The sequence below is a fragment of the Idiotropiscis lumnitzeri genome, chromosome 8, assembly GCF_059441095.1.
Source record: "Idiotropiscis lumnitzeri isolate Australia: NSW breed Sydney's pygmy pipehorse chromosome 8, RoL_Ilum_1.0, whole genome shotgun sequence".
NCBI lineage: Eukaryota > Metazoa > Chordata > Actinopteri > Syngnathiformes > Syngnathidae > Idiotropiscis > Idiotropiscis lumnitzeri.
Window position 1 is genome coordinate 19375728 of NC_142398.1, and position 27433 is coordinate 19403160.

The 27433-nt window shown below is 41.2% G+C and overlaps 1 protein-coding gene across 1 annotated transcript; it reads right to left on the minus strand.

The window, feature by feature from the left end:
- Nucleotides 1-194: 194 nt before the first annotated feature.
- On the minus strand, nucleotides 195-25905 carry abcc6a (ATP binding cassette subfamily C member 6a). The gene is made up of 31 exons (XM_088302380.1): nucleotides 25480-25905; nucleotides 22447-22623; nucleotides 22216-22341; nucleotides 17113-17250; nucleotides 14720-14842; nucleotides 13585-13646; nucleotides 13318-13449; nucleotides 11912-12118; nucleotides 10698-10875; nucleotides 9924-10085; nucleotides 9744-9836; nucleotides 9101-9304; nucleotides 8880-9026; nucleotides 7976-8063; nucleotides 7422-7491; nucleotides 7197-7323; nucleotides 6925-7101; nucleotides 6693-6860; nucleotides 6322-6505; nucleotides 5629-5713; nucleotides 5424-5541; nucleotides 5119-5326; nucleotides 4729-5039; nucleotides 4405-4604; nucleotides 4036-4162; nucleotides 3224-3325; nucleotides 2956-3102; nucleotides 2711-2869; nucleotides 2171-2337; nucleotides 1893-2087; nucleotides 195-1526 (listed from the first exon to the last, which is right to left on the minus strand). The coding sequence occupies exons 1-31, from the start codon at nucleotides 25519-25521 to the stop codon at nucleotides 1418-1420; spliced, it is 4533 nt and encodes a 1510-aa protein (XP_088158506.1). The 5' UTR covers nucleotides 25522-25905; the 3' UTR covers nucleotides 195-1417.
- Nucleotides 25906-27433: the final 1528 nt, after the last annotated feature.

The window sequence follows — 27433 nt, forward strand, 5'->3', positions numbered from 1 at the left end:
TAAGTACAAACGTCCCATATTGCTCATAGTTATAAAGTAAATTAGCATTACGGACTTCCAGAGTCATGTTTTAAAGCCTCAGGAAATTGCATTTTATTTTCAATATTTTACTTTCCGTTTTGATTCATTGTTGTTATTGTTTAATTTTTTATTGACAGTCTATTACAAATATTAAATGTAATACACTAATCCAATTGAATCAAATACATGTTTATTATTCAGCACAATGCAGACAACAATACAATAATAGTAATTAGTCAGTGAAAAATGAAAACAGCTTGTTATAAAAAGTATAAATATACAATCCTCAGTATTGTAAGGACATGTTTCGAAATACCACATAAATAAACTATATGGTTTCTCTTTGAAAAGATTGTCTAAACCAGTAAGACAAAACAGCATAATGACTTTTCTCTTTGAAAAGCTCATAATTCTTTGAATCAAGGATCAAGGTCGTTGAGGACTATCTACAGTTTGTTCCGTCAGCAAAAAAAAAAACAACAACAAAAAAAACAGAACAATAGTGAAATCTTTCTACACATATACAGTATATATATGTATGGCCTGAGTTGTGCGGTGGTGGAGAGAAATACACTCACCAAGATTTACTACCATTGTTGAGAAGAGACATTCTCTTCATTCAATGTGGGTTTTCACATATATGCATCAGGTTAGATCTGACCAACAAGATTTCTTTGGACTTTATGTGTTTACTTTGACAGAAATAAAGAACTGCCTGCCAATGTCTTGGCTCACACAATTGTTTTCCTCCTATTCTCTGAACATATAAATATTCTAAATTGGCTGCTTCAAACTCATTTCTGAAGGCTCGGAAAAACCTCAAATCCTCTCATTCGCCAGGTTGAACCCTCCAGTTGGTCAGTATGTCAGAGTAATTTCTGTCCTCGTTCTTGGAAAGACAAAGCAGTATATAAATGCATATGACCCTCTTTTTGGAATTCAAGGCTTAAAATTGTGTAACTCAACATCAACATCAAAGCCTGTGAAAACATTAAATATATGTCATGTGCTTAATGACACGTAAATAATACTGCTCCCATTAAAAACAGGAATAACAATCCATATCATTTGTGGTTCTCTTTCATTCCAGGCTTCGCCTTGATCCTTAATTAGAATGAATCGATTCCACAACTCTATGTATACATTACTAATCGCTTGCACACGCCCAGCAATCCACTGTAGCTTCATTTACATGTTGATAATCTGATGGTATTTTTTTTCTTTCCTGATTCAGGACAGCATGTCCATTTGTGTAAGAAACTGATCGGTAGCATCTCTGGACCCTCGATGACAATGCCCTCAGTTGAGCTGCCACAAAGCTTGGAAGGGCCAATTCAACTTTTGCTGAAAGGCCATGGATAAAAAGGTGCCAAGTTTGGACGGAAGCACCGTGGTCCTATACTAGCCCGGCTTCCCGGCACATTCGGAAGAACTGGCCCTGCTGTGCAATGAGGTTGTTTGGAGAATCCATCTCGGAGATGTGCCCCCGATCCATAACGATCACTCTGCACAAGAGCAAGAAGGGGAAAGGGTTTCAGTGTCGTTAATATTTACATTTCCGGCCTTGGTTTGTGACGTCACTGGCTTAGGGCAGGTCCATATCTGTTTGGAGCCTTCGGTAAACACGAACAAGATTTTTAATATTATTTCCTACCAACTAAAAAGTGTGAATTTGAATAAATTCTTTTATTTCATGAGCTTGATAAAGTCCTGAAAATTTTTGAGGATTATCTAACAATTGGTTGTTTGTTAAAGTGAAATGTGTTAATTAAAAATATCATATAATTTGTCTGAATACAAAATTGTTCAATTGAATTTTCAGCACGCTACTTGATAGCTTCATACATTCAACCCGAGATTGATAAATCTACCTTGTGTAATCCATGATAGTGTTGAGGCGATGAGCGATGGTAAGGACAGTGCAGTCTTCAAACTGGGTGCGGATTGTAGACTGGATCAGCGTGTCGGTCTCCAGGTCCACAGCAGCTGTTGCCTCATCCAAAACCAAAATTTTGGTTTTCCTCAGCAAGGCTCTCGCAAGGCACACCAGTTGACGCTGACCCAAGCTGCACAGATGAAAACGATTTGTAGTCGCTAACAACCCAAATTAGCTGGATTAAGCAACATGAACCATTCATGTATGTTTTACCTGAGGTTTTCTCCTCCTTCTGAGCATTCGTGGTTGAGTTTGTCAGGCAGGTTGGACACAAAGTTCTTGAGGTGAGCAAGCTCTAACGAACTCCAAACTTCTTCATCGGTGTAAGTGTCAAACGGATCGAGATTCATACGTAGCGAGCCCGAGAAGAGCACAGGGTCCTGAGAAAAAGACCCATAAATAATTTTGGTCACAGATTAAACAATTTTTTTTTTATTCCTTTAAAACTCATTCAATCCATAGAGTATGCATATACGTTCTCAAAAACGTAGTCCCTGCCTCCCAAAGACGTATTTGTACGTCTGAGCATTTTTTTTTCTTTTTTGCTTCATACCTCCGACTTTTTTTCGCATTAGAACACAATATTCTGTTGGCCTCGCAAAATCAGTCAGAATACAGAAAAACGCTGGAATTGAGGGGTTTCCTCTCGTGAAATTTCTGGGATTAAATGAGTTAAGTGTCACCATATTTGAAGGAATGTAAACGGCGTAAGTGCGGAAAGACAGAGCTCGGTTTCTGTCGTTCAAAACTTACCTGGGGAATGATAGTTATGCGTGATCGAAGATCATGGAGTCCAATGTTGGCGATGTTGACTCCATCAATGAAAATCTTTCCCTTCGCTGCTTCTAAGATTCTAAATATTCCCAAGGCAAGCGAGGACTTCCCAGCTCCCGTCCTGCCCACAATGCCCACCTGGAACACATCAGAGAGGTCTAATGTACCACAAAGTCCCATGCAAGCCTCATTTTGTAAACATGACATTATTTAAAATGACTCACCTTTTCTCTTTCATGAATCTGCAAGGTAATGCCTTTCAAAGCCAACTCCAGGCCTTTGCGGTACTGCAACCCATAGTCCTGGAACTCGATAGTTCCTGTCTGGGGCCAAGAAAGAGGCAAAGAACTGCCTTCTATACTCCAGCTGGCCTGCATGATTTCAAGAGAATTAAATAAGTCACTGCATATGGTGCATCATTTTATATTAAAAAATAATAGATGAACAAAACCCATTTTGTAGGACGTGCATGTGTGTGGTGGAAACGCTGACCTCTTTTGCTGTGTCAGCATACTCATTTACTCTTTCCACAGAAACTATGTTGTTTTCCACGTCGGTCCACGATCTAACAATCCAACTCAGGATTCCAGTCACCTGCACAAGGCAGAACAATAAGATCAGCTTATTATCATCATTAAGACAAACGAGCATTCACTGATTGTAAAAAATGGACATATAAGGTATGTGATCATTGCATTTTTGCTAAAACAAAACATCTGGGCGGGTCAAGGCTTTTATTTTAACAATTAAAATATTTCATCCTTAAAGGGGAAGTCAACCCAAAAATATTCTTTTCAATTATATGTTCTATGTGCCGTCACTGCTCTAAACATTCTGATTAACATTATGTTTGTGGAATATGAGTTTAACAGCAATATCCACCCGATTTTAGCCATCTCAGGCGGCGGCCATTTTGTCACTTCTGTTGACTGAAAATGACATCAGAGTTGCTCAGGGCTCTTTTAGCGACCAATCTTGCTCACTTGTTTTCTGAAGCTGAGTCATGATTGGTCATTAGTGGAGCCCTGAGCGTCTGTGATGTCATTTTCAGTCGACGGAAGTGAAAAAATGGCAGCCCACTGAGATGACTAAAAACAGGTGGTTTTTACTGCTTAACTCATATTCCACGATCGCAATATTACTCAGAATGCTGTGTTTCGACTAGTGGGCCTGCATAGAATTTATTCTTGCTAGGAGATTTTGGTGGATTTCCCCTTGTATTTGCCATTTGTTGCTTGACCCCTGAGGCTTATGAAGATAGTATTAAGACAATAATATAATACAGCACACGCATGGCCTCTTACCTGGAGGGAATGTGACACAGCCAAACCCACTATGCCTGGACTCAGGGTTTCCCTTCCCATTACGGACAGAATGGCAGCTGCTAACACCACGCCATTACCAACAAATTCCAGATTGACTGCCAGCCATCTGTGGATGAAATAATTTAGTAGTCCGTATTAAACACAGAGAATAGAGTATTTTTTCATATATGTATATTTTTATCTGCACAAGGAGTAAAAGAAAAAAATATGAAGAGTACTCATGATGCATTTATTGACTGCTGCAACGTATACTTTGGAGCAAACTATCGTCCGAAAAATAGCAGTCATTGCACTTCATAAATAATATTTTAATGGAGACAGCAAATTATGTTCAATACTGATACTGACCGGGTGGCCACAAATCGGGGGAAGTAGGAGGTCTGGTTGAAATCTACTCTGTCATTGGCCTGCAGAATAAATCTGGATTGATCGCCAAAGGCCCGGATGACACTGGCACCCTGCACCGTCTCATTGAAGTGGGTGTAGATGGGGGAACGGCTCACAGCTTCGAGCCGCCGCAGCTGACAGGATGTAGCAACGTAGAAGCTCTATAGCCCACGGTGGAAAAATGAAACACATTAATAACATAATCAAGAAAAGACGCTTGGGGGTTATCGAGAATTCATGTGAAAAAGCATGATTTGTGACTTGAAATTGGAGATGAGGTGTTACCTGGACAAAGGCGTAGAGGAATGCGAGAGGCAAAATGATCACAGCGGCAAAGGGTGTTGCCATGAGCACAATGATGCACACCTCCATGAGTTTAAAGACATAGCTCAACATCATCTTCAGGCCCTCAGGCACCATGCAGTCAATGGCGTCAATTTCTTTGGCAAAGCGGTTGAGCAAGTTGCCGCTGGGCGTGCATTCAAAGAAAGACATAGGTGAATGCAACACATTGACCAGTAGGTCCATGTGCAAGTGGCGGGAGGCAATGATGCCACAGATGGAGATAGCCACGGTGGTACCAAAGATTGCAATGCCTGAGGAGACAATAAAGATGCTTTGTTATAATTATTCCCGAACAAATTTCTTCCAATGTACAAAATAATTGCGCCTAACCTTGAACAAAGCCCAGTGCTCCAAAGACAGACAGTTTCAGGTCGGCATCAATCTGAGTACCGTTAACAATTGGGTCATCGGCCCACATGCTCAGCCAGTAGTTGTAGGCCAGCGAGGCTCCCTGCTGAAAGGCGTAGAGGAAGACAATGGGAATGATGATGGCCAGGCCTATGGTCTTAAAGTACTTTTGGTACATCTCCAGCCTCACCTGTAGAAGGGGAAAATGAAATAATCATCAACCAACTGGTAGTCTTTTTAAAAAAAAAAAAAAAAAAAAAAATCATTGAATTATACGTCACTCTTACTCGTCCTGTGTGGGCCTTGTCAGCCTCTGTGAGCCTGCCAAGCTCCTCAGGAACCGGTTCCTGCTCTGTTTCAGACACAGGCTCCATATTCTGCAAGTTTGTATTAGTTGTGTCACCTCTGGGACGAAAAGGGAGAGACCAGAAGTCAGTTTTATTAAATTCAATAAGAAGCTTGCTTTGATAATATTGCTGTAGGTTTGCCTACCCAATAAGCTGCTCCTGAGACAAGTCTCTGGAGAATGGCATGAAATCAACCATGCTGAGACGAGCATTGGACCTTCTTGAGCCAGCTACAAGAAAGCAAAGAAAAATGTTTTCCTTTATTATAAATTGGAGTGTTTGGTTCATGCTTTTATACTGTAGCGTCTTTAAACATCCATTGAATACTCGTTTTTATTCTTCCAAAACGGCTCTGTTGGCTGTAATCGATCACAACTCCGGGAAACTCGCTCCGTCATTAGCCCAACGGATAGCTCGCTCTTTCTCTCTCTCACGGACACACCTCCCGCCCAGCGAGTCACGTGATGCATTCAGAAAAATCGGAAACAACATAACTCAGCGAAAAACAAACGTCAACACAAAAACAGATTACGTTTGGAGACCGCTTGCAGAATCCAATGGTAAAATCCTTGTTCAAAGATTAAATGCTCAGTTTTGATCGAAACTATCATCAAGGTATTAATTTAATAATGGTTCATTATTGTGGGTTTAGATTACAGTCATGTCAAACTGCACGTTATCATACTGAGAACTCCCTCGCCTAGCAAAATTAGGAAAACAAAATATTATAAACAGATACAGGATTGCATTTATAATATACTACATAAACAATATTTTTGGCCTCACACAAATAGAGCAGAAACAATTTAAATATTCAGAAAATGGCTAGATTCCTCACCTCTTTGTATGGCGCTCTCTTTCCGGTCGGCGCTGGCAAAAGTGTGGATGAAATCCGCAAAGGCGCCACGGCGGCTGAGGAGTTCCTGGTATGAGCCGCTCTCTGTGATTTCTCCGTTTACGAGGACAAGGATGAGGTCAGCTTGCGGCAGGAAGCTCATCCCATGGGTCACCAGGATACGGGTCTGCAGAGCCACACAAATGAGAGAAATTGGATGGACCTAACACTACGTTGTGGCTGTCTGAAGACAAGAACTGCCGCCAAAGTGGCGGTTTTTGTTTTGTTAAAACAACAATGAAGGCCGCATTCTTGTTAGTGGTGGAGGTGTGGTGAAAGCGCAGTTTCTCTATGGGAACTCAGTTGCACTCTACCTTTTCTTTCAGCACTCCTTTGGGTCCGATGACTTTGTCGAAGATGTGCTGGCCTACGTGTGCGTCAACAGCAGACAGTGGGTCATCCAGCAGGTACACATCTGCCTTCCGATAGACAGCTCTGGCCAAGCTCACTCTCTGCTTCTGTCCACCCGAGAGATTTAGCCCCTATAAGGGAAGACTGTCAGGAAATGCTCATAGCATTTAAGAGCGTTTAAGAAAACATCCTCACCTTCTCTCCTATTTCTGTTGCATCTCCTGCAGGTAGGATGTTGAGGTCGGGCAACAGGGCGCAGGCCTCCAACACACGGCGGTACCACGTCTTCAGCTTTTCACGGCCGAAAATAATATTGTCTTGGACTGTGGCATTTTGTATCCAGGCCTGCTGGGGCACATATGCTGTAGAACCCTTTAAATAGACATTAGAGAGAAGGCTCAAGGTGTGAACGTATTTGCAGATGCAAACATGGTGAGGGCGAAAATCTGCAGAATACTATGTCGTACCTTCACAGTGACGCGCCCGCTTCTCTTTTCTGTTTCTCCAAGCATGGCAGACAATAAAGACGACTTCCCGCTGCCCACATGTCCAACCACAGCCACAAGCGAACCCCGTGGCACTTGGATGGAGATTCTGTGAATACCAAAAAAAAAAAAAAATCAGTCCGTCACTCCTGATTCTGTTATGAATTTAGTCTTTTTTTTTTAACCAGTCTTGTTGATCGCTCTTACTTTCTCAGACATGGAGGGCCCTCGGCAGACCAGCTAAAAGTTCCATTTTCAATCAGCACATCATCTCCGTCTAGGCGGGAGAAAAGAAAATGAGCCATAAAACGCTGCATACCTGTCATGATCTTTAATCCCACGAAACAAATAACACTTAAAAACAAAATGCCCCTTCAAGAGGGCTGTCAGGCTGTAATTACAAGTAGATTGACTTCATCGTACGAATTACAGACTGTCTGAGCAAGTGTTGACAGATGTGAGACAGAAAAGTGCAGCATGTTTGCCTAATTTGTCTCAGCATAAATCAAAAGATTGAATTCTTGTGCTGATTTATGTTCAACCGCTAAATGGGCGCATCCAGTCATTACTTTGTCTGTCTGTCATCCTGGAGGCCCAGGAAGTGACAGCGCACATCATTTATGTCAAAATGTTGTGCTCCACAAACACAAACAACTAAATCTTGCGGTATGCCTACATTTATTATGACAGTGTTTATAGGGAAAATAGCAGCTCATTCATCTCGTCTAGTGTCATCATTTAAACATAGATGGTGCTCTTACCAGAACTCACTGGAGCCTTTAAGACATTGTCCTCTTTCAGTTCCTCTGAACATAGATATTTTCCCAGACGTTTTAGTGAAACCACAGCCTGGAACAGAGGAAATAGTTCATCCACTGACTATACACCGTGCTGGCCACAATTTTTTCATGTCTTACAAAATCCCATGAGATCTAATAGAGCTGTGTCACGGTTTTGAATGGCACTGACAGGGATGTTTTAATTCTACTATTTTGCCAGGATGTTTTTGCAGCAAGCAAACCACAAAAATTAAAAGGTACTGAGTCGTGATATGGTTTAAGATTACATTGTATAGCATTCCAAAGGCAAAGATTTTCCAGAGACTATAATAACAAAATGAGGAGAGATTCACATGAGGATTTAGAGTGTTGGAAACATACTGTAAGATGGGGTAACACCTTTAAGAAATTTAAAAAACAAAATCTTAAAATCGACTTTGCACTCAAGCCAATGGAGAGACTTTATAATTTGAGTTATCTGCTTGTTTCATGTTGTACATTAAGGTGGAGAAAATTCTCTGTCATCCAGTGTTGGACATTGCTAATGGAATCAATGAGATCCTCAAGCGGGCATAAGTGGTCAGTAAAAAAAAAAAGATATTTATTATTATGTGTCATCAGCATAATAATGATATTATATGTCATGTTGCTGCAGATGGAACCAAGTGGGAGTATGTATAAATTAAACAAGAGAGGGCCAAGAATGGAGCCCTGGGGAACACCAGAAGGAAAGGTGACTTGATTTGATTTGTAGTCACCAAGACAAAGTGAAAATGATCTATTCATGAGGTAGCAGGAAAAACAGGAAAATTGTATTTAATTTTGAGTGTCATTCTAAAAACTAATTAGCATTGCAATATCAGGACAATTTGGAGTATAAGCTTACCTGCATGGTTGTGCTTATCGCAAATGGAAGTTGGCTAAGTGGGGTCTTCAGGATGTTGATGAGTGCCATGGAAACAAACACCTTCTGCGCATCCAGGATGTTTTTGTCATCAAGCATTATGTAGACTCCAAACATTGCAAAAGCAATCTGCAAGATAGCAACACATGCAATTTTCAAAATTTTCACCAAAAAATAGAAACCTTTTATTTCGGTACTCTTACCATGAAAGAAGAGGAATTGAACGATGCGATAGAGATGGAATAAAGAATTTGGGACTTCTTCAGGGCCTTCAGCTCCTTTTCTCTATAACCCAACACCTGCTCCAGGAAGGCTTTCTCCCAGGCGTAGAACTTCAGAATCTTTATCCCATTCAAGATCTCGTTCATTAGTCTGATGCGACCATCCATGAACTTCATTTGAATCTCCTGTAAACCACAAAAAAATAGATTTGTGTTTATGCCTCGTGAAGCGCAAAGAATGTTTGTAAGCATGTCAAGCATCTTTTTCTCAATATAAATGAATTGAAAAATATTGTAATAACTCATGACAAGTCTGCAATTAAATGCCAGAAATGTGGTCGCCATCCAATACTGGGTTTGATTAAATTGGACTTCAAGTTCATCAAACCACATGTTGTTTCAGAGAAACGCAAAGTTGTGTATGACTGCTCTTTCCAGTCATTGTTGTAGTCACATTCTGAAGTGTACCATCCAAGGCCCCAAACCCACGAGGCTCCTGGCTCCTCCGCGACTATCTAAACCAGCTGTGACAATCTGGACCTAACATGCAACATGAGAACTGCTCTGAAAGAAATGTACAACCATTCTTGTATTATTTTTATTATTATGAATATTATTATTTTACCTGCAGCTTGCTTCTTTTCTTTGCGATCAGTCCATTCAGTGGGAAAATGAGGATGACTGTGGCAATCCCAGCCAAAGCCGATGGTCCAAGGTGCTACCCAAAAAAGTCAAACAATGGTTAGTCGTCGTAGAATCTTCAGTCAGACAAGTTAGAAACTCCTAACATTCTACATTCACATACTTGCCACAGGAAAAAAAGACAAAGGGCAATTTCTATCGGGGCCAGCCAGACAGCATTGAAGTAGACCACAAAGTCCATAAGCTTCTGAGTATCCGCTGAAACCAGATTTACAATTTCTCCAACAGTGCAGGTCCTCCTGGCAGCACTATTTATCACCAAAGACTGGAATGACAACAACAGAGACGTTATTGTTGAGTGCACCTTCATACATTTTTTTCTAATGTCAATATTTATGCAGATTTAATGATGTTGAAAATCCACAATACGGACAAGTGTCTTGGTAAAAATCTCTTGTGAATTAATGAATCGATGAGGGCTGGACTGGACGTCTTGTTTTGGACTGCTAAGCCCAAATAGCTAGATCAGGCGTAGGCAAACTACGGCCCGGGGGCCACATGAGGCCCGATAAATGTTTTAATCCGGCCCGCCGAACTTGAAAAAAATTAAATTATAATTTATAAATTAAATTAATAAACCTTGTTAATGTTTTATTTTCTAAATACGGTAGTTTTTCAAAGACATATATTTTGTTGTAATGCTTTTGTTCACTTTCATTTAAAATTAAATATACTTTTTTTCTCCGATGAGGTGAAGTGACCAAAACACTCCATCCATCCGCTCCTGGTCCGGCACCTCTGTCAAATTTTAGAACCCATTGTGGCCCGCCAAACAAAAAGTTTGCCCAATCACTGTGCCTTTTTTCCCCCCCGACAGTACCTCGAAATCTTGCTTAATATAATTTAAGTGTTCTGCAGAGGGATATGCAATTCTCACCTTCCTGTAAACCAGTCCCATAACCGCCGTCTTAACCCTCATTCCCACCGTGAAGCAAGTGTACATGTACTGATGGTTAAAGAGGGACTGGAGGCAAGAGAGCAGGAACATGAGAGTAGCATAGAAGTAGCCCTTCCACAACGGTGCATCTTCATCTCTCATGAAGCCCAGGAGAAGACTGAAGACACAGAGAAGAATACAACTGAATTACTCCAAAGCAGAATTTGCACATTTGCATGCACAGCCTACAAAAAAAAAAAAAAAAAAAATCAGATACAATTTCACAATGTCACATGTCAACATGATTCGAATGCAGACTTTCATCTGTCCAGTGAGTCCCACACAAATCCAATTCAATTAAAACAAAGCAGCTTTGTTTGCGCAACATTGCTCAGCCTGTAGCCAGCCGGCCCTCACACCACGCCAGCAACTGTCTTCTTGTGGTGTGTGTGTGTGCCATTCAGAGACCATTGCTGTGTGCCTTACTGAGGCAAAGGGCTGTGGTTTTCGTCTACTTCTTGCTTACAAATCCATGACCTTAATTAACACTTCAAATAATTCACTGTTTGCGCCTCAAAAACAACATTCCACTCAAACCACTGGAGCGAGAGGGGGGGCCTTGACTTGCTTGTTGACAGAGTATGGAGTTTTATTTAGTTGTCTTTGACGGAAATACCTATAAAACAACAATGGCATTGGTATCTGGGATCAAATATGCCACTATTATTTATATCTGATTTGAATGTGATATTTTAGTTGGCTTTGTTTTTTCTTAAATCATCACAACATCTCTTTCTGTTTAACTGAATTCCACCCAGGTAGGTTTCGATCCAACTTGAGGTTTGGAGCGCTTGGCAGCTACTGTACGCAGCACATTGAACTCAGTGTCACTTGGTTTGTGGGACACGTGCACTGAAAATGTGTCTCAGCAACACAAACTCAACAGTTTCCACTTCTAAATATAATGAGTTACATAACTGCAACATTCTGCAAACCTCATTTTGTTTCACCAAAACTTGCTCATTTATGTCAGGCAGCGAGTTCACAACATCTCCAAAAATATTTTTTTCGTTAATCTTGAAGCCCCCAACAGTTACAGTAAAATACCATATGGACAAAATTATTTGGATACTCCACCGATTCAATTTCCTCAGTGTCCCATATAGCGAATCCCAAATTTCTCATACAAAAGAAACCACTGTGCGTTGTCTTACCTCAACACCTGGGGAATGGCGAACATGAAGGCATCATGGAATATGATACACATGGTACCAGTAAGGAAGTATGGACCAAACTTGCGTGCCAGAGTTCTGAACAGAAAGAAGCCAGAGCTCTGCTCTTTGTGAAGCTTCCTGAGGAGTTGAGCTTGGTCGGGCAACCTGTTCCCAAGTGCCACACCTGATGTCAAGGCCTTTTCCTGCCTGTCATGGGGATGAAAAACAGAGTTACACGCATGGCCTCTGTTGCTGGGGCCCACTATTATATATAAATATATCTATATTATGTATTGTACAGTATGGATGAATTTGTAATCTTAGCACAGCCATATTTTCCCCGGACCATTAATTCAATTAACCTAAGGATGCTCTTTAGTGAATGGAGACATTGTGAGAGGAGTGGAATGGATTACATTATGTGCCACATGAGCACATTGATGAGTGCAGACATGCGCAATCGTCAGAAAAACACAGCGTGTGTGATTGTCATCTTGTGCTAACAGTTTAGTAATGTAATCGGTGGCGCTTGCTCTGCCTTTTGAAGTCAGGAAAAGTCGATCTGATTTCGTCATTAGTGTTATTATGAAATTATTATCTAATCACTGGCATGATGGGACTTGAATATCAAGTGTTTAAAACCGGAGAAACGTTTGTACCATCCATATCAGTTAAGGTGTCTTCATGCAATATGAATATGTTTTTGTGTCTCACTCATGCAGGGGTGCAAATTCCTACTTTCTGGGGGGTGTGCAGACACATAACAATAAAAAAAAAAAATAACAGTTTCATTTTTTATATGTAGCCTAAAAATAAAATTTCGGGGGGGAATGTCACACTTTTATTTCAAACTTTTATTGAACGTTTTATTGAGCCATATGTGGCTCTTACTACGCTGACACATCACAACTTCCCTTCTGTCTTTTAACCACTTTGAAAAGCTGCTTTTCACGCCTGCATAAACTTCCTCTCTCTCCCTCTTTCTTTTTCGGATTTTGGCCCCTGAGCACTTTCTATTTTGCTTCTACATCTTTAGCATCATCAGACGTTTGAATTGTGAACACTCGCCGCACGTGTACACGAGTGCGCGCGCACTGGACACTGTCAGTGTCTGTGTGCGCGCGCGGCGCACAGGAGGGGGCGGGGCGCGCTGGTGACAGTCACGGAGCAGAGGGGCACCCATCAGTGACGTGCCTCTCTTAGTATTAGTGATTAGATCAAATCATACCCGTGAACAAACAGCTGTTTAATACATAAAATGGCCAATAAAAAAAATATTTTCCTTCCATCGCTTTGGCGCCCCCGCTAGCGTGGCGCCCCTATGCGCCGCATATGCCGCATACATTTGGCGCCACTGGACTCATAAATACAATTTGGGAAATCTTCATCGCATGAAGTTATCTCACTTTTGAATATTGGCACATTCCACCGTCCAGTCCTCCTGCAGCACCGAGATAATCTTATGTGACGTGTCTTCCTCTCTCAGCGTCCACAGGTCCTCCGCTGCCAGAGGAGTGCGATATCCCTTCACAACAAGTCTGAGGAACAAGTGTGGAGATGATTCACACATATAATCATCAACAGAACACACACACACGTAAACAAGTAGAAATGTTGCTGGGCTGAGTCATTTGTGGGCTGAAAAAAAAAGGGGGAGATTTTCAGGACCTTACCCAGTAAACCACCAGAAGAGAATCTTGGACAAAAAAGAGGCGTCTTTCACAGGGCAAGGATTCTGCAACGGATTTAAAAACCAGAGTGACTCTTCTTTTTTGAGCAAATCCTAAACTTCAGAGATTTTTGGCATCCACACAGAGTATGATAGCAAAGAGTATATTTGTGAAAATGCAAATAAACGGCGTTTCAGAGTTAGAGGCCATGAGCTCCGTTAAGTCAGCATCCTGTAAATAGAGCCCAGTGTTCGCATGGAGTAAAAATGATGTCTGAGGTCAAAAGCAGCAGACGGAGCGGAAATGTGTCATCGCAAACCGTCCTGTACATATGCACGCACACACACATAGAACGTTTGCCTACGCAAGCATATGTTTCTCTCCATCCTGCCACCCCCTCACTAGGCTGTTTGCTCTCTTTATACCAACACTCCAGCATTTCATCCTTCATTTCCTCTCATACGGTGAGTAAGTCTCACCAGAGGAGGAGAAGGAAGTGGAGGAAGAAGAGGAAGACACACCAAAGACCAACCAATGGGTGTGTCCACGACGCCGGTCTGTGGCTTCTACACCGCACCACCGGCCAGAAATCTGTGAGGGACTTTTCCAGCTGTTTTTATGGTTTATCACCAGGGAAATATTACATCACAACTGTTTGATTGATGAGGCTCTGACTTTCGGTGTGCTGGAGGAGGTTGTTTGGTGGGCAAAAGAGCAGAAACAGCTCTCAGTATGACACTGTGCAGTCCTACACGGCCATGAAATATAATAGCGAAGATGACGTTTCATCAATCGTTCAAAAAAAAAAAATGCCTGTGAATAAAGGGTGACGGGAGCTGCGTTCAACGATAAGTCATTGCTAATTGCTTGCAGAGTTGAAGTGTTCATGGGACTTTGAAATATACTACATGTGTCATGATAATGGTATGCAGGAGGATAAGGAAAAACATACACATGCTTGCTCACACTCTCCTCACAGGAAGCCAAAGCCGCGAGGGTAAAGATGTGAATCCCATCACATCGTTGCCTCCAAAAGGCAGAGTGTCCCGCAAACAAAAGTTTGGCACCACAAGACGCTCAGGTAGGATAACCGCAGTAGTATTTTGACGGAAGTGGGATACGTGACCCTCTCATTTACCTTTTGGAAAACGTTTTTCCCCTCCGGAGGCAGGTCGGCAAAGCAGCACAAGAAGAGCTGGACCAGTTGAATGGTGAAGTAGCAGAAAAAGGCCAAGTATCTCACGAGATCGGAGTCAATGCCCTGTGAAGTAAGCAAACACCAACTTTTAGAGACCATGATGGCAACACACGAGTCAGTAAGTTTATTTGGTTTCATCTATTACAGGCACGTTTTGTAAGTCTGACTTTTTTCTTCAAAGCCAAGAAGATGATTAATGGTTTTTGTGGATGGAAATGTCACAGCGAAAGGAACATTATACAACCCACATTTTTCAGTTGCATCGATACGTTGTTTTGATTGCTGGATCTCTTCCCAACTTAAAAAAAAATCTTTCATGATGGTAGACATAAACATCTAATTGTGCCCCTCAGGCACTCTGACACACAAGTGTAAAAAGGCAAATTGTGGTTTTAAAATCCACCATGTAGCTGTAAGTTAATGAATCAGTTGTGATAAAAAGCGACCACACTTTTCAGAAAAGCCGCAGCAACCCCCCCAAAAATAAATAAATTAATTAAAAAATAAAATAAAAAATACGATATACAAGCCGCACCACGCTATAAGCCGCAGTTTTCTATATTGAAAAAAATTGTTGTTTACTGCATGTGCAGAACGATTTTGTACTGTGAATGCCCTTAAAGGCACATAAATAGATTGTTTTACCGTGCCTTTTAACACGGCAACAAATTTGCTCATGAAAACAGAACAGACCCAAGAGAAAAAAAAAAAAATCAAGATTTATATAGCGTATTTTCTGAACTATAGAGCGCCCCCTACTGGTGAAAGAAAAATCCACAGAAAAGCCGCATCGTTCTATTAGCCGCACGATTCAAAATCGAAGAAAAAAATAGCGAGTTATAGTCCGGAAAATACGGTCTTCACTCATAATATTCTGCCATGTAGAACCTTTTGCAAATGTTATCCTTGTCATACAGAAGCTGTTTATTTTGGCCCATTTTTACTATTGGGTCAGCGCCAAAGCCGCAGTTAGTTTGTTGTGCAACACTATGGTTATGTATGCAATCCAGAACTATATAGTAAACACGAACATTTTTCTCTGAACACTATGGAGCTGTGCCCAGAAATGGGGATATAATGTGACCAAATGGATCTTTCCACATATAGACTAAAATGGGTCAAGCTGGTCGGAATTGCGGGTGAGAAAAATGTAGGTCAGGCAAGAAAGGCCAAAGGTCCACAAACATGAACCTTGTCGTCCAGCCTTCAACACTGTCAGACAACTTAGACACTTTCTTTATAAATATGATGCTCATTTTGTCTCAGGGAATTATGTCACAGCGAAGTGTTCATGATATGCTTGAGGTAAAAAAATTAAATAAAATAAAAAAATAAAACAAATGAAACAGAGGCACCAATAAAAAGGCCTAGGATAAAGTTTTGTACTTATGAATTATATTTTACAATACAGATGTGCTACATCTTAAATTGTCAGGCCGTACCCCACCTCTCGCCCAAATTCTACAGAAATCGGCACCTTGTTCAGTCCCTGCGATCCTGAACTTAACCGGTTCCGGGTCGGTGGAGATACATAATGAGATAAATGCGATAAAAACGAACAAAACATTTTTTTGGTTTGGTAGAAAAACTGAATGTGTATTTTTGAATGTGTACCCTGTATGACATTGGCAGCAAAACGGCAAGATCCCATGGGGATAATGAGCACTTTTTGTCACCAAATTGTGTCAAAAGTGTGAACGTTTCGATGTATGGATTTACATCTGGCTGTGCGTTTACTGGAAATAAACCAATGACCCCAACGCTGACGTTCTTCTGGTTTGACCTTGCACTGCCATGGCTCCCCAGCATTTATCCCAGACCCATCATTACAAACCCCCAAGCAGTGTGGGAATCTCACGCTGAAAACAAAAATATGGATGCGTATTTGTTTGAGCATTCTTTTTTTTTTTTTTAAAAGAAATGCAAATGAAACAGCCCGCTTTGCACACCTAAATATAAACTTAGCCTCATTCAACAATGATTGCAGTGTCGCACAGCAGGCACAGGAAGAAAAGAAAAATTTAAATGCATGCGGGCTTGACCAGAATTGGCAGTGTCATCCTCCTACACATGCTAAACGTACAGTTACTTTGGTTGAAAATGGAGGATGAAATAACACTTTGCTGACCTAGCTTACAGCTCAAGCTGTGATCCTGGAAATTTTTGTCTAGACTATGGGCGGCAGCTCACTTTACTAGATAGGACTGCTTTTAACATGTTCAATGTTCAACGGGGGGGGGGGACAAGCCTGAATAACATTTGTGGATCTAACTTGAAATAAAACAAACACACTAATCGATTAGCGCAATGACTACAAAACAAAAACAACATACCTCATCGATGGCCAGCTGGATCTTTGCTCTGAGTGGCACGAGGGAGCAAACAACAGCCAAGACCCAGAAGAGGAAGAGGAATACAGAAGAGCGACAACCTCGTATTCTTTCCAACTGGATGATACATAAAGCCAAGATCTGAGCAGAAACAGAGAGAGGAAAATGATTCACACATTTATAGGCTAGCTTCTTGCCAGCGCTAGTAAAAAAAATAGCGCTAAAGTCATTGTAATTCTTGGAATCCGATTAGAATTTGTACCAGTTAAAACAAACAGAAATCCACATTTAATTTTTACGATAGGCCTACTGTAGTATTTTATGATGACATAGAATATGACTTTAAAAATAAAAATAAAATAAAAGCATTGACACTTTAAAAATGACATTTGGGATCCACTCGGCATTCGTGAGAGATCCGCATTCAGTTTTCAATCGCGACTGGCATCGCTTCACTATTCTAGCTCATTTCATGATCACAACATTCATGGCGAGGAAAGTCAGGTATGATGAAGAGGAGTGGTTTAAGTTTCCTTGAATATGACTTTAATCTGGCGAGTCAAATCCAAGTCCAGAATGTAAAAACTCGGCCAAGGTTTGGCTTCGATTTAACGGGCAAGTAAACAAGCTCCCTTGCAAGAATTGCACTTTCTGGACCGAGATTTGACACTTCTGGTTTTAACGAGACCAAAAAGATTCCGTGGAAGAAAACCAAGCGCTATCTGCCAATGTCGCTAGCAACAGAGCTGAAAAATTCCTGGAGGTGACCAGCGCTGGTACTGACAATTTAGTTAATGGGAACGTCTCTTAAAATGTGCAGAAAGTTGTTTTGTCCGAAATAAGAGTCAATGATGGGACACAGTTTTCCTCAGTTGAGTCATGCGTTGGGTGTTGGGAGCCGCTATACAATCCAAGTGGTTGGCCAAATGAGACGTCACACGATTGGGCCAGCTCACCGAGTGGGGAAAAAGTAAATTTAGGCACCACATTGGTTAGTCTGGGATGAGCCACAGTACTGCCTATTAAAGACCAGTGGTAATAGGATTTTCCCATCAACAACTTGATAGGGGGAGAGTTCTGCGTGCCCTCACCGATGTAAACAACATTGCTGGCGTCTCCATTCGGTGGTCTAACGTTGATGATTTGCTCTTTGGCTGTTCTTTTCCACTACAAACTTGTTGTTTATGTGGTTGTGAACGTATCTCAGTAAGCACTGGGAGGACAACATGTTTTGCCATTCTTTGACCAATGACATGAGCTCCAACATTGTGGACTATCTTATTTTTAAGTGAGACGCAAGAGTTTTGTTCAACACAGGGGTGGGCTAAACGTTTTGATTCGTGGGCCACAATGGGTTCTAAAATTTGACAGAGGGGCCGGACCAGGAGAAGATGGATGGAGCGTTTTTTGGTAACCTTACCTCAGCTGAGAAAAAAATACATTTAGTATATCGCAAAAACCTGCTTTAATTTGAAATGAAAAGGAACAAAACCATTACAACAAAATATCTGTCTTAGAGTGCGCCTCCTAGTGGGAACACTCCAGAATTACAGGAAAAATAAAACATGAACAAGGTTTATTCATTTCATTTTTTTCAAGTTCAGTGGGCCGGATTAAAACGTTTAACGGGCCGCATGTGGCCCCCGGGCCGTAGTTTGCCCATGGCTGGTTTAACGCCTCCTGCTGCTTGAACACAAAAAATACTTGAGTAAAAAATGATTTTGAATTGCAAGAATTGGACTTCTACGTCATAGAACACTCATTTCCTGTATCCAATCGCAGGCCACAGTATACAAAAAAAAAAGTACACGCTCCTAACTCATTCACTGCCATTGACGGATATAGAAGCCAGTGGCAGTGAATGAGTTAATAGGATCTAAAACCTATACTACTGACCTTACAAATGTTTTTCATGTCGTCAATAATGGGAAATTCCCCTTACATTCTGCAGAATAAAATAGATTTTTTGCACACAACGCAGAAAGAGACGAGGGGATCCTTGATATAGGATCTGCCAAAGGCGTTCAGTCATGCGGAAAGTTGTATTACGCCCTGGTCAGTCTCACAGGGAGAAACATTTGCATTGTGCCCAGCAACACATGAAGAGTAATTTTCAAATCATTTTATTAAAAAAAAAGTACTCTTGAAGTTTTAGCTGGTATGGGTAGTCTGGAAAAACTTGACTTTGAAAAAAATGCTGCATTAATTATTTAATTAGAATTTAAAGTCCCTGTTGCTGGTACATTCTGTTCTCGGATGATGAGTTTTAAATTGCATTAGCCCAAACCTCACTGTAAATGCCTGAAAATTGTGCTGTGCATTTGAATGTCCCTTTTATAACTTGCCATATTACCCGTAAGCCATCAGGCCTGTTTGCATCTACTGTATGAGTAAGTGGGTGGAACTAAATCCGCGTAAAATCCCCACCTTGTAATTATGTGGAAGCTTTGCAGGAATGATGACGGCTCAGGTTTTACAGTGCATCATGGAATGGTTTAAATCTCGTGATATTAGTGTCCTTTTAAGCGTGTGATGTGTCTGTTCCTTAATTTTAAAAGATTATGGTCACAAATATTTTGCGCAAAGGATTGTACAGATATGGGAATATTTACTTTCAGTAGTCTAAACTTCTTAAAGGCACAGAAAAAAATGTGATTTGGAATGTTTTTTCAGTATGGGAGTGTGTAATCGCTATAACTGGCGATTGCCCGGTGGGCTCGGCTGTTATTTTCGCCAAATTTTGAAATCAGTAAATTAAGTACGTCTATGACATACACCAATATATTGCATTGAATACACGACTAGAAACAACACCAATATATTTCATCCATCTATCAATTATCCGAACCGCTTATTCCGACGAGGGTTGCGGGCGTGCTGGAGCCTATCCAATGTCATGTAGACGAGCCAATTGATCCATTTTTGTCAATTTCAGCTATTTATGTTCATATGTGCGTTCAAATGAATGCTGATTGCGATCTTGTAAACATGTTCGTTGTAATTTTGACTTCTGATCAAATCTAATATGAATATGGTTGGAGGGAATGATGCTGATGTGATAAATGATATATCACCCACCTGAAAATAAATGACCATTTCTGAAATTAGATGTCTCAGTGCGTTTTATCTTAAGAAGTGCTTGTATTTGTTTGGGAGTCTGCAAGGACCGCAGGTGGGCAAGGCAGTCTGGTTTGGGGAGCAAGAAACCAAACAAGGCCTCCAGAGAATGGGAGCTTTGTGAGCAAAGCGAGAGACAAGCAGCAGTGGCTCGAGGTTCATCTGACTGTTGACTGCATCGTGATGCCGACATCAGTCAAAGCCGTGCCCTCGTGAATGAATGCAGCTTGACAATTTAACACCTAACTACGACACTTTAAGTGAATTGTACCATCACCAGAGATGGGCATTCCGTCTTTTTAAAAAGGACAGACTGCGCAAGAAAGAAAGTTGTTTTTCGTCCGTCCCTGTGATCGTCCTTAACCGGGTCAATTACTGTGTATATAGAATTCAAATATTTGCACTCGGAGCAGAATGAAATCTGCTTTTGCATGGTACTGACCCTTTAACTGAGAGTTCAACTGACAGAGAGAGAGGGGGAGAGAGTGAGAGGTAGGGAGAGAGAGAGAGAGAGAGAGAGAGAGAGAGAGGGAATACATTACTATACAATTTTAATTATATAGCGTATTTCACAACAGCTGGAGCTGTGTGAAGAAGCAATTGAGAACCATAATACGCATTTTAAGTTGCGTTTAACTCATTCAATACCATTGACGGCCAAATACGTCTTTTCTTTTCACTCATTTGGTAGTGAATGAGTTAATATGAGCATAACGTGGAGCTCCGCAGCTATTCGTCCGAAGTGGCTAATGTATGTAGAAATCCGTTTTTATGGCTTTTATTGTGGCTTTTAATCAGGTGTGTTTTGTAGTCTGGAAATTACAGTAAGGGGATTTGAATGGGAAATTAGCCTTTTAACAAGCTTTGAATAATGTTCCAAGTTCACAGATGGATGACGGGCCGGCAAAATTGGGTAAAGTGCCCATCTCTGTCCTTCACGTACACTATTCCCACATGAAACTGAAATTGATGGAAGTCTTATTCTACTCTGCACACTTGATGATTGATGGTCAAATATGAGCACGTTTGCAGGTCAATGCAATATTTACATTGACTGCAACACTATAAATCTATCCTTAGTTATTTTGCTTTTCACCTTAGTGTCTTGCCAATGAATGATGCGTTCTATATTCTTTCATGTGCATGCGCGTCGACATGTGAGCCACTTTCCCAGAAATTTCTTGTTGCCCCCGGCAACACGGGAGGAATGTCTGACAAGTGGTTTGACACAATCCATAGGTTTTACTCACTTACAGAATGATCATTTTATAGAATTGTTGGTTGTTATAAATTCTGAGGCAAATCCATTCATGTCATTTAATAAAAAAAACTAATAACATTTCCTAGAAAAACATTTGAGCTTTCAGAAAAAAAAAAAAGTTTCACATCATGACGACAAGATTGTCCAACAATTCCCTTTCACATGGACTTGTCAAAATGCTGTTATATGTATGCCAGGTCAGAATTTGGCAATGTCGCTTTGGGGAAAAAAAAACCAAACAAAAAAAAAAAACACTAGACACGTACACACTAACTTGCACTCTTGAGTCATTTCTGAAACTGCCTTTTGTATTCCCTCCAGAGGCCTTGCACATGTTGGCAATGAAACTCCTCTGGTCACAGTAGGGGTACAGGTCATTGTACCTTTACTAGGAGAGGGCTATAAACACCAAGGCTGTGACCTGTCATGGTTATTTAGCTCGTATTGTATTTGTCTTTGTTTATGCTTGCACTTAGCGCGACTTTTTCCACAAATGGCCAATTTACACAGAAGCGATATTGGTGTTGGTGTCAAAGACAAACAATTTAAACCTGTTTTCAAATAATTACATTTTCAGCCCGTGAAACTGACACCAAAACCAGATACAATCATACTATGAATATGCTAAAACAATTGGATCATTTGCATTTTTTTCATTGTTGAAATGTAAGAAATAAAGTAAGAAAATTAAAATAAAATAAAAAAAGAAATAGTACTCAATTTTTTACCACAGTCATGCTGCGTATGATGGGGCTTAGCAGGAAGATCATGTGCTGCTCGATCTCCTCGCTCCTCTCCAGTAAGATGTAGAAAAACTCCACAAAGCCAAAGGAGGCCAACAGAAACCCGAACACCTAAATAGGACAGTGAAATCAGGTTGAGGGTTTATTTGAAGAAAAAAAATCATTTATATCCTTTTCACGAGCAACAGTGGAGCTCGCATATTCAATGAAACTCACCATCTTGGTGATACAAAGGGAGGACAATTGAATGCGTCCGTGGTCATGGCAGTAAAGATGAAGGCAGTAGAGAGGGGCAAGGAACCACAAATAGACACATGGGACCCACACTAAAACTGTGTTCTGAAAACACTGGGTCAAGTCTGGATTGGCTGTGTACCACGTGCGGTTCCAGTCCTGCAAGAGAGATAAAAAAATAAAAAAAACATTTTATTTTTTTTTTTGCGAATATTATACTTTAAAATGACCACTAAACTACAAGGATATAATCCAGCAAAATATCACTCGACTGAGAAAGTGAGAAGACTAGGCCCAAATCCAGAGAATGCAGACTACGTTTTCGCATTCCTAGCAGGACGGAGTGAAACCACAAACAGTCAACAAAATTGTGAGTGAGTCCAGGCTGGACAGTGTCAGGAGGAGTTTTTTTTCTTTCTTTCTTTGAAAAGCTGAGTCAGCCTTTGTTAAGTCTTTGACCTGTCTTTTTTAAGCAAGACAAAGTAAGTCAAAAGAGATTAAAGCTCATACCCGAAACCTAGTTTACGAACAAAAACCCAACGAACCATTTGTTGGCATCTTTATTTATACATAACATTGGCAGAACCAAAGACTTTTGTAACACAATAACATAGTAAGTGGCTTGTTGTTGTCGTCTTGCTTTTTATTGTTCATCACCTCAATGGCCTGCAGGGTGTCTGGCTCTGCTAACAAGATGCCAAAGGAAGTGGTTTGAAAGTTACTCGTATGGAAGCACAGATTGGCATTGCTAAACAAGGGAGAGTGGCTTGAAGCCATAATGTCATTATATAACAACCGAGCATGCACAGCTCTGTCATTAAATCCTTGAAGGTGCACTCGTTCGACAAACGTGGACTGGGACACTTACGCATTGCAAAAGAAGGGGAAATGAAAGAAACATATAGGGGCGTATTTTCATGCCCAGTGCAAGTCCAGCATCAAGCTCAGCCTAATTGTGCACATGGGTGGAGTTTCTTTCCTTTGGTATTTTCATCGACAGGTAGAAATGGGCATCTGCGCCATTGTGGGAGTGAACGTAGCCAACTTGATTCCCGGCCAATTGAAGTAACTTCACTTATTTCCTTTCAATTCAGCTCAGGAGAGGCGCGTGGCGGAAGCGTGACAGACTCACTAGAGTCCATTTGGGAGAACAACACGTGGAAAGTAGGTTTAGAAGATCTCCACTTGCGGATGATGTTAAGTTGGCCTACCTGGGTGTGAACCCCATCGTTATGCAGCAGCCGGCCGGGGGGGGTGCAATATTAAAGATTATGTTAATAATGTGTGACGATTCAGAGGGTAGACTGATGCACACTGACGTCGTATTTATGAACAAAATTCAATAAGATCCACCACAGAATCAGTGGAACGCAGAATCTCTCTGCCTGCGCTTTGATCAAATCCACCAAGATCATCTTACAACACCTGCGCCACAACTTAGACCTGCTTTTTGCTGGACTAACACTTTCCGCTACCAAATTGTGAGATGTGCCAGTGGCGTTTTATAGAAAAATGATCCTGGATGTAAAAACTATACTTGCCCCAGAAAGGTTCCTGTTAAAAATGCGAGTCTCAATATTTTTGTTTTTCAAAAAGTGTGTCAAAAAAACATCAAGAGGCTGAACGTTGCAGCATGCATTGTGATTAATCTCTCTTTCCCATAAGTCGCCACCGTTCATAGCCTCTGGAGCCAAAAGGGTGTGAATCACGGTCTGACTAGCAGCTACCTGTTTCACTTTGAATTACCGCTGTATGTTTGGCTTTCTCACCACCGAGTCCTATAAGCACCCCTGCAAAAATGTTCAAAAATAGAAAAACCACCCAAAAGAAAAAGAAAATCAAAGGTCAGTGTTACGCAATGAAAGGATTTGCACTCACTGTGCATCTGTGGACTCTGTAAGTGCATGTCTGTTCATTTAAACAGTATTACTCTTGAGAGCCAGTGAGTGGGCGGCAACTTTCACAGACTCTTCTGACTCCTGTGGTTAATGGCAAAGGGATGAACAGAACGCTTTCATGAAGACGCACTCCAAACATTTTCTTGTACATTTCACATCTTATTCACTTTCTCACCCTTGACTGAAGTGGTTTCAGCAAGGCATCGGCTCGCAGGCCACAAAGGCGTCTGCTTCACATGACCGACAAACTGAGGCGAAGTCAAAACTTTTAAATCCTCCTCACACCAAATGTGCCCATAAAACTGCAGTGCAAAAAAAATGTGTCAGTAAAAGGTGGAATTGACCTATAGTCTACGTAAATTGCATTAAATACGTTTCCTCGTTTCCAGCTTCTTTCTTCTAGACAGCTGGGCTTTGTATGCTTTAGAGAAATTCCCATCACTACCTCAAGGCTGTGACCAAAAAGCCAGCAATGACGTTGTTTCAGAGGTATGTGTAAGGTTCATGACTACTACAGCTAAAAAGGGAAGGTACAGCAAACAGAAGACAGAAGCAAACACGACAACAATGCAAAGCCTGCTCTTTGCTACGTTACGCAGCTAAAAAGAAAAACATTTGAATGTGATTCCACTCATACGATTTCTGTCATGATGGTGAAAGTGCTGTAATGAGAACCAGAAACATAGAGGGGGCGTGATAAAGAGGAGTGAAAAGAGGCGAGTTCTGACCGTGAACATTCCAGCTAAAGTGGTGATATTGTTTAGTTTTTTTTTGTGGGAGATCTGAAATATGGAGAACTCCCTAATGCATAGGACGCAACATCTCCACCTCTTTAGATTCCTGCAGGCCGAAACATGCTGAGCTAATCTCTTGCTACACTTAATGTGGAAAAACAGTTTGTGAAATTCCCGCATGGACTCCAAGAAGCGAGTAATTGACAACATATTTGATTATTCGAGAACATGTGGCTAATGTATTTATTTATTATTATTTTTTTTTTTATCAGCAACATTCACCATACCAAGAGTCACAGAGTTGGACATTAATCCAGAGCGAGCGAGCGAACGAGCGAGAGAGAGAGAGAGAGAGAAAACACAAAAGGCCCGTTGACACTCACCCACAGAGGGTCCAGGCCACTGAGTCGGCAGAAGGCATCCATCCACTCGCTCGCTGCTTCCTCTCTGATGCTGGAACAGTCCTGTTCCTCACGCTAGGTAGCACACCTTCAGCACACGTGTGTGTCCCAGTCAGGATAAAGAATTCACTGTGTGTCCTTGATGGACCTCTCCTCTCTCGTGGATGCCAGTCTTTCTAGTGGAAGCCGTCCTTGCTAATGTGTCTGAATGGCTGAGTGTTTATTAGCGAGTAAGTGTTGGAGCGTGTCTGTGTGACTTGTCCTCGCCTTTGATAGAACATCAGCTCTTAAAGTGTTTGCATAGGCTTGAACTGCTGCTGCCCCGAGAGCTTGTGTCCTTCTGACTCTCACCCCGTCTGCCTGCCTGTTTATGAGCGTGGCTCCTTGTTAGGTGGGTGGAAATATTTCTCTTTCTCTCGCGCGCACACCCCTCTCCTCGGTCCCACATCTGCTAGATTTCAATCAAAACACCAAAGCTACTCCCCTCCATGGGATGACGGTCCCCCACCCAGAAAAGCTCCTCCTACTTTCACTCACTGCCTCCTCTCCAAGTCCGTCTCGCAGCCCTTATGCCCACATCTCAGACATCACCTCGTGTGACCACATAGTTGGTGCAAACGTACGCGATTGAAAGCACCGTTCAAACTGTCAACGGCAGGTTTATGATGAGCTCACACGTTGTTGGGTGACGAGTTCATGTAAAAGCTGAACAAACGTGCATATTTGTGCAGAAACCACGTTGTGAGTGCACAGTTAAGTATTGAGAGTTTTTCAGTCCAAGCAAAATTATTTCGAGTATTATGTGTTTTTCTGTGGATTTTCTAGTGTCACATGAATTTCCAAGTATTAGTAAAAAAAAAAAAACAAAAAAAAAAAACTGCTGACACAGGGCAAATAGAGGACAAAGTTCATTAATAAGTCATCCAAGCCAAAGCAGAAACCCTAAAATCATCACGATACTTTAAAAAAATGCTAAAAATGGGAAATAAAACAGCACAAACACAGACATGGGAAGGAATTATTCCTTTAAGGATGTCCAAGTTCAGTCCCCTTTTGTAGCCCAGCGAGCTGTTTGAGAGTTCAAAGCTTTACCGAAATTGAATGTCATCCTCAGGACAGCAAGGTCAAAGAAGGACATTTGCTCTTCTTGCTGCCACTGCGGCCAAAGACTGCAGGGCCTTAAGAATTAACAGTGAAAGAATAATTAGGAATAAAAAAGCCCACAAAAATAAATCACTGGGTTGTAGCCTGAAAAAAACCCCAAATGATTCAACACTTCAACAAATATGCATGCAACGTCTCCCGTGTGGACCATTAAAACGAATGCAGACTCGAGACATAGAACGTATATTGAAAAAAAAAAAAAGGGACAAAAATCTCCTCGTGTTTGAGCGAAAAGCGTTCTCCAATTGCACAATTTTTTTTCATCCTGGTCAAGACACAAGGGAAAAGTACAGCACAGCAGCTGTGCAGGAAAGTATGACAGTCGTCGCTGGGACTAAAACAAGCAGCATCATAGCCGCAGAGAGAAACATGGAAAGTCTGGCAATGGGGACGACCACTACCTGATCTTATGTCTGGACGTGCAAATATGAGATTATTATTCTTCAAATTAGTCATCATCACGTTATGTTCTCCACCAGACCGAAGGAGTTGTTTTTCATTAGGCCCTGATGCAAAATGCCAAATTGTATGTCGCACTGTCTATATTGTATGATGATTGGCTTAAAAAAATATATATAAAATCTTTTTTTTTTTTTTAATTCCATTATTCACAAACAAGCTCTTTTTTTCTGTCTGTAAAATTTAGTACCAATTTGCGTTGAAGAAATCCGTAAATTATTAAGCCTCATGGGAATGACTTCACTGGATTGGTCCGTTTGGTACACATTGCCAAAAGCTCCCTGAAGGACTTTTAGACTGTGAAAAAGAATAT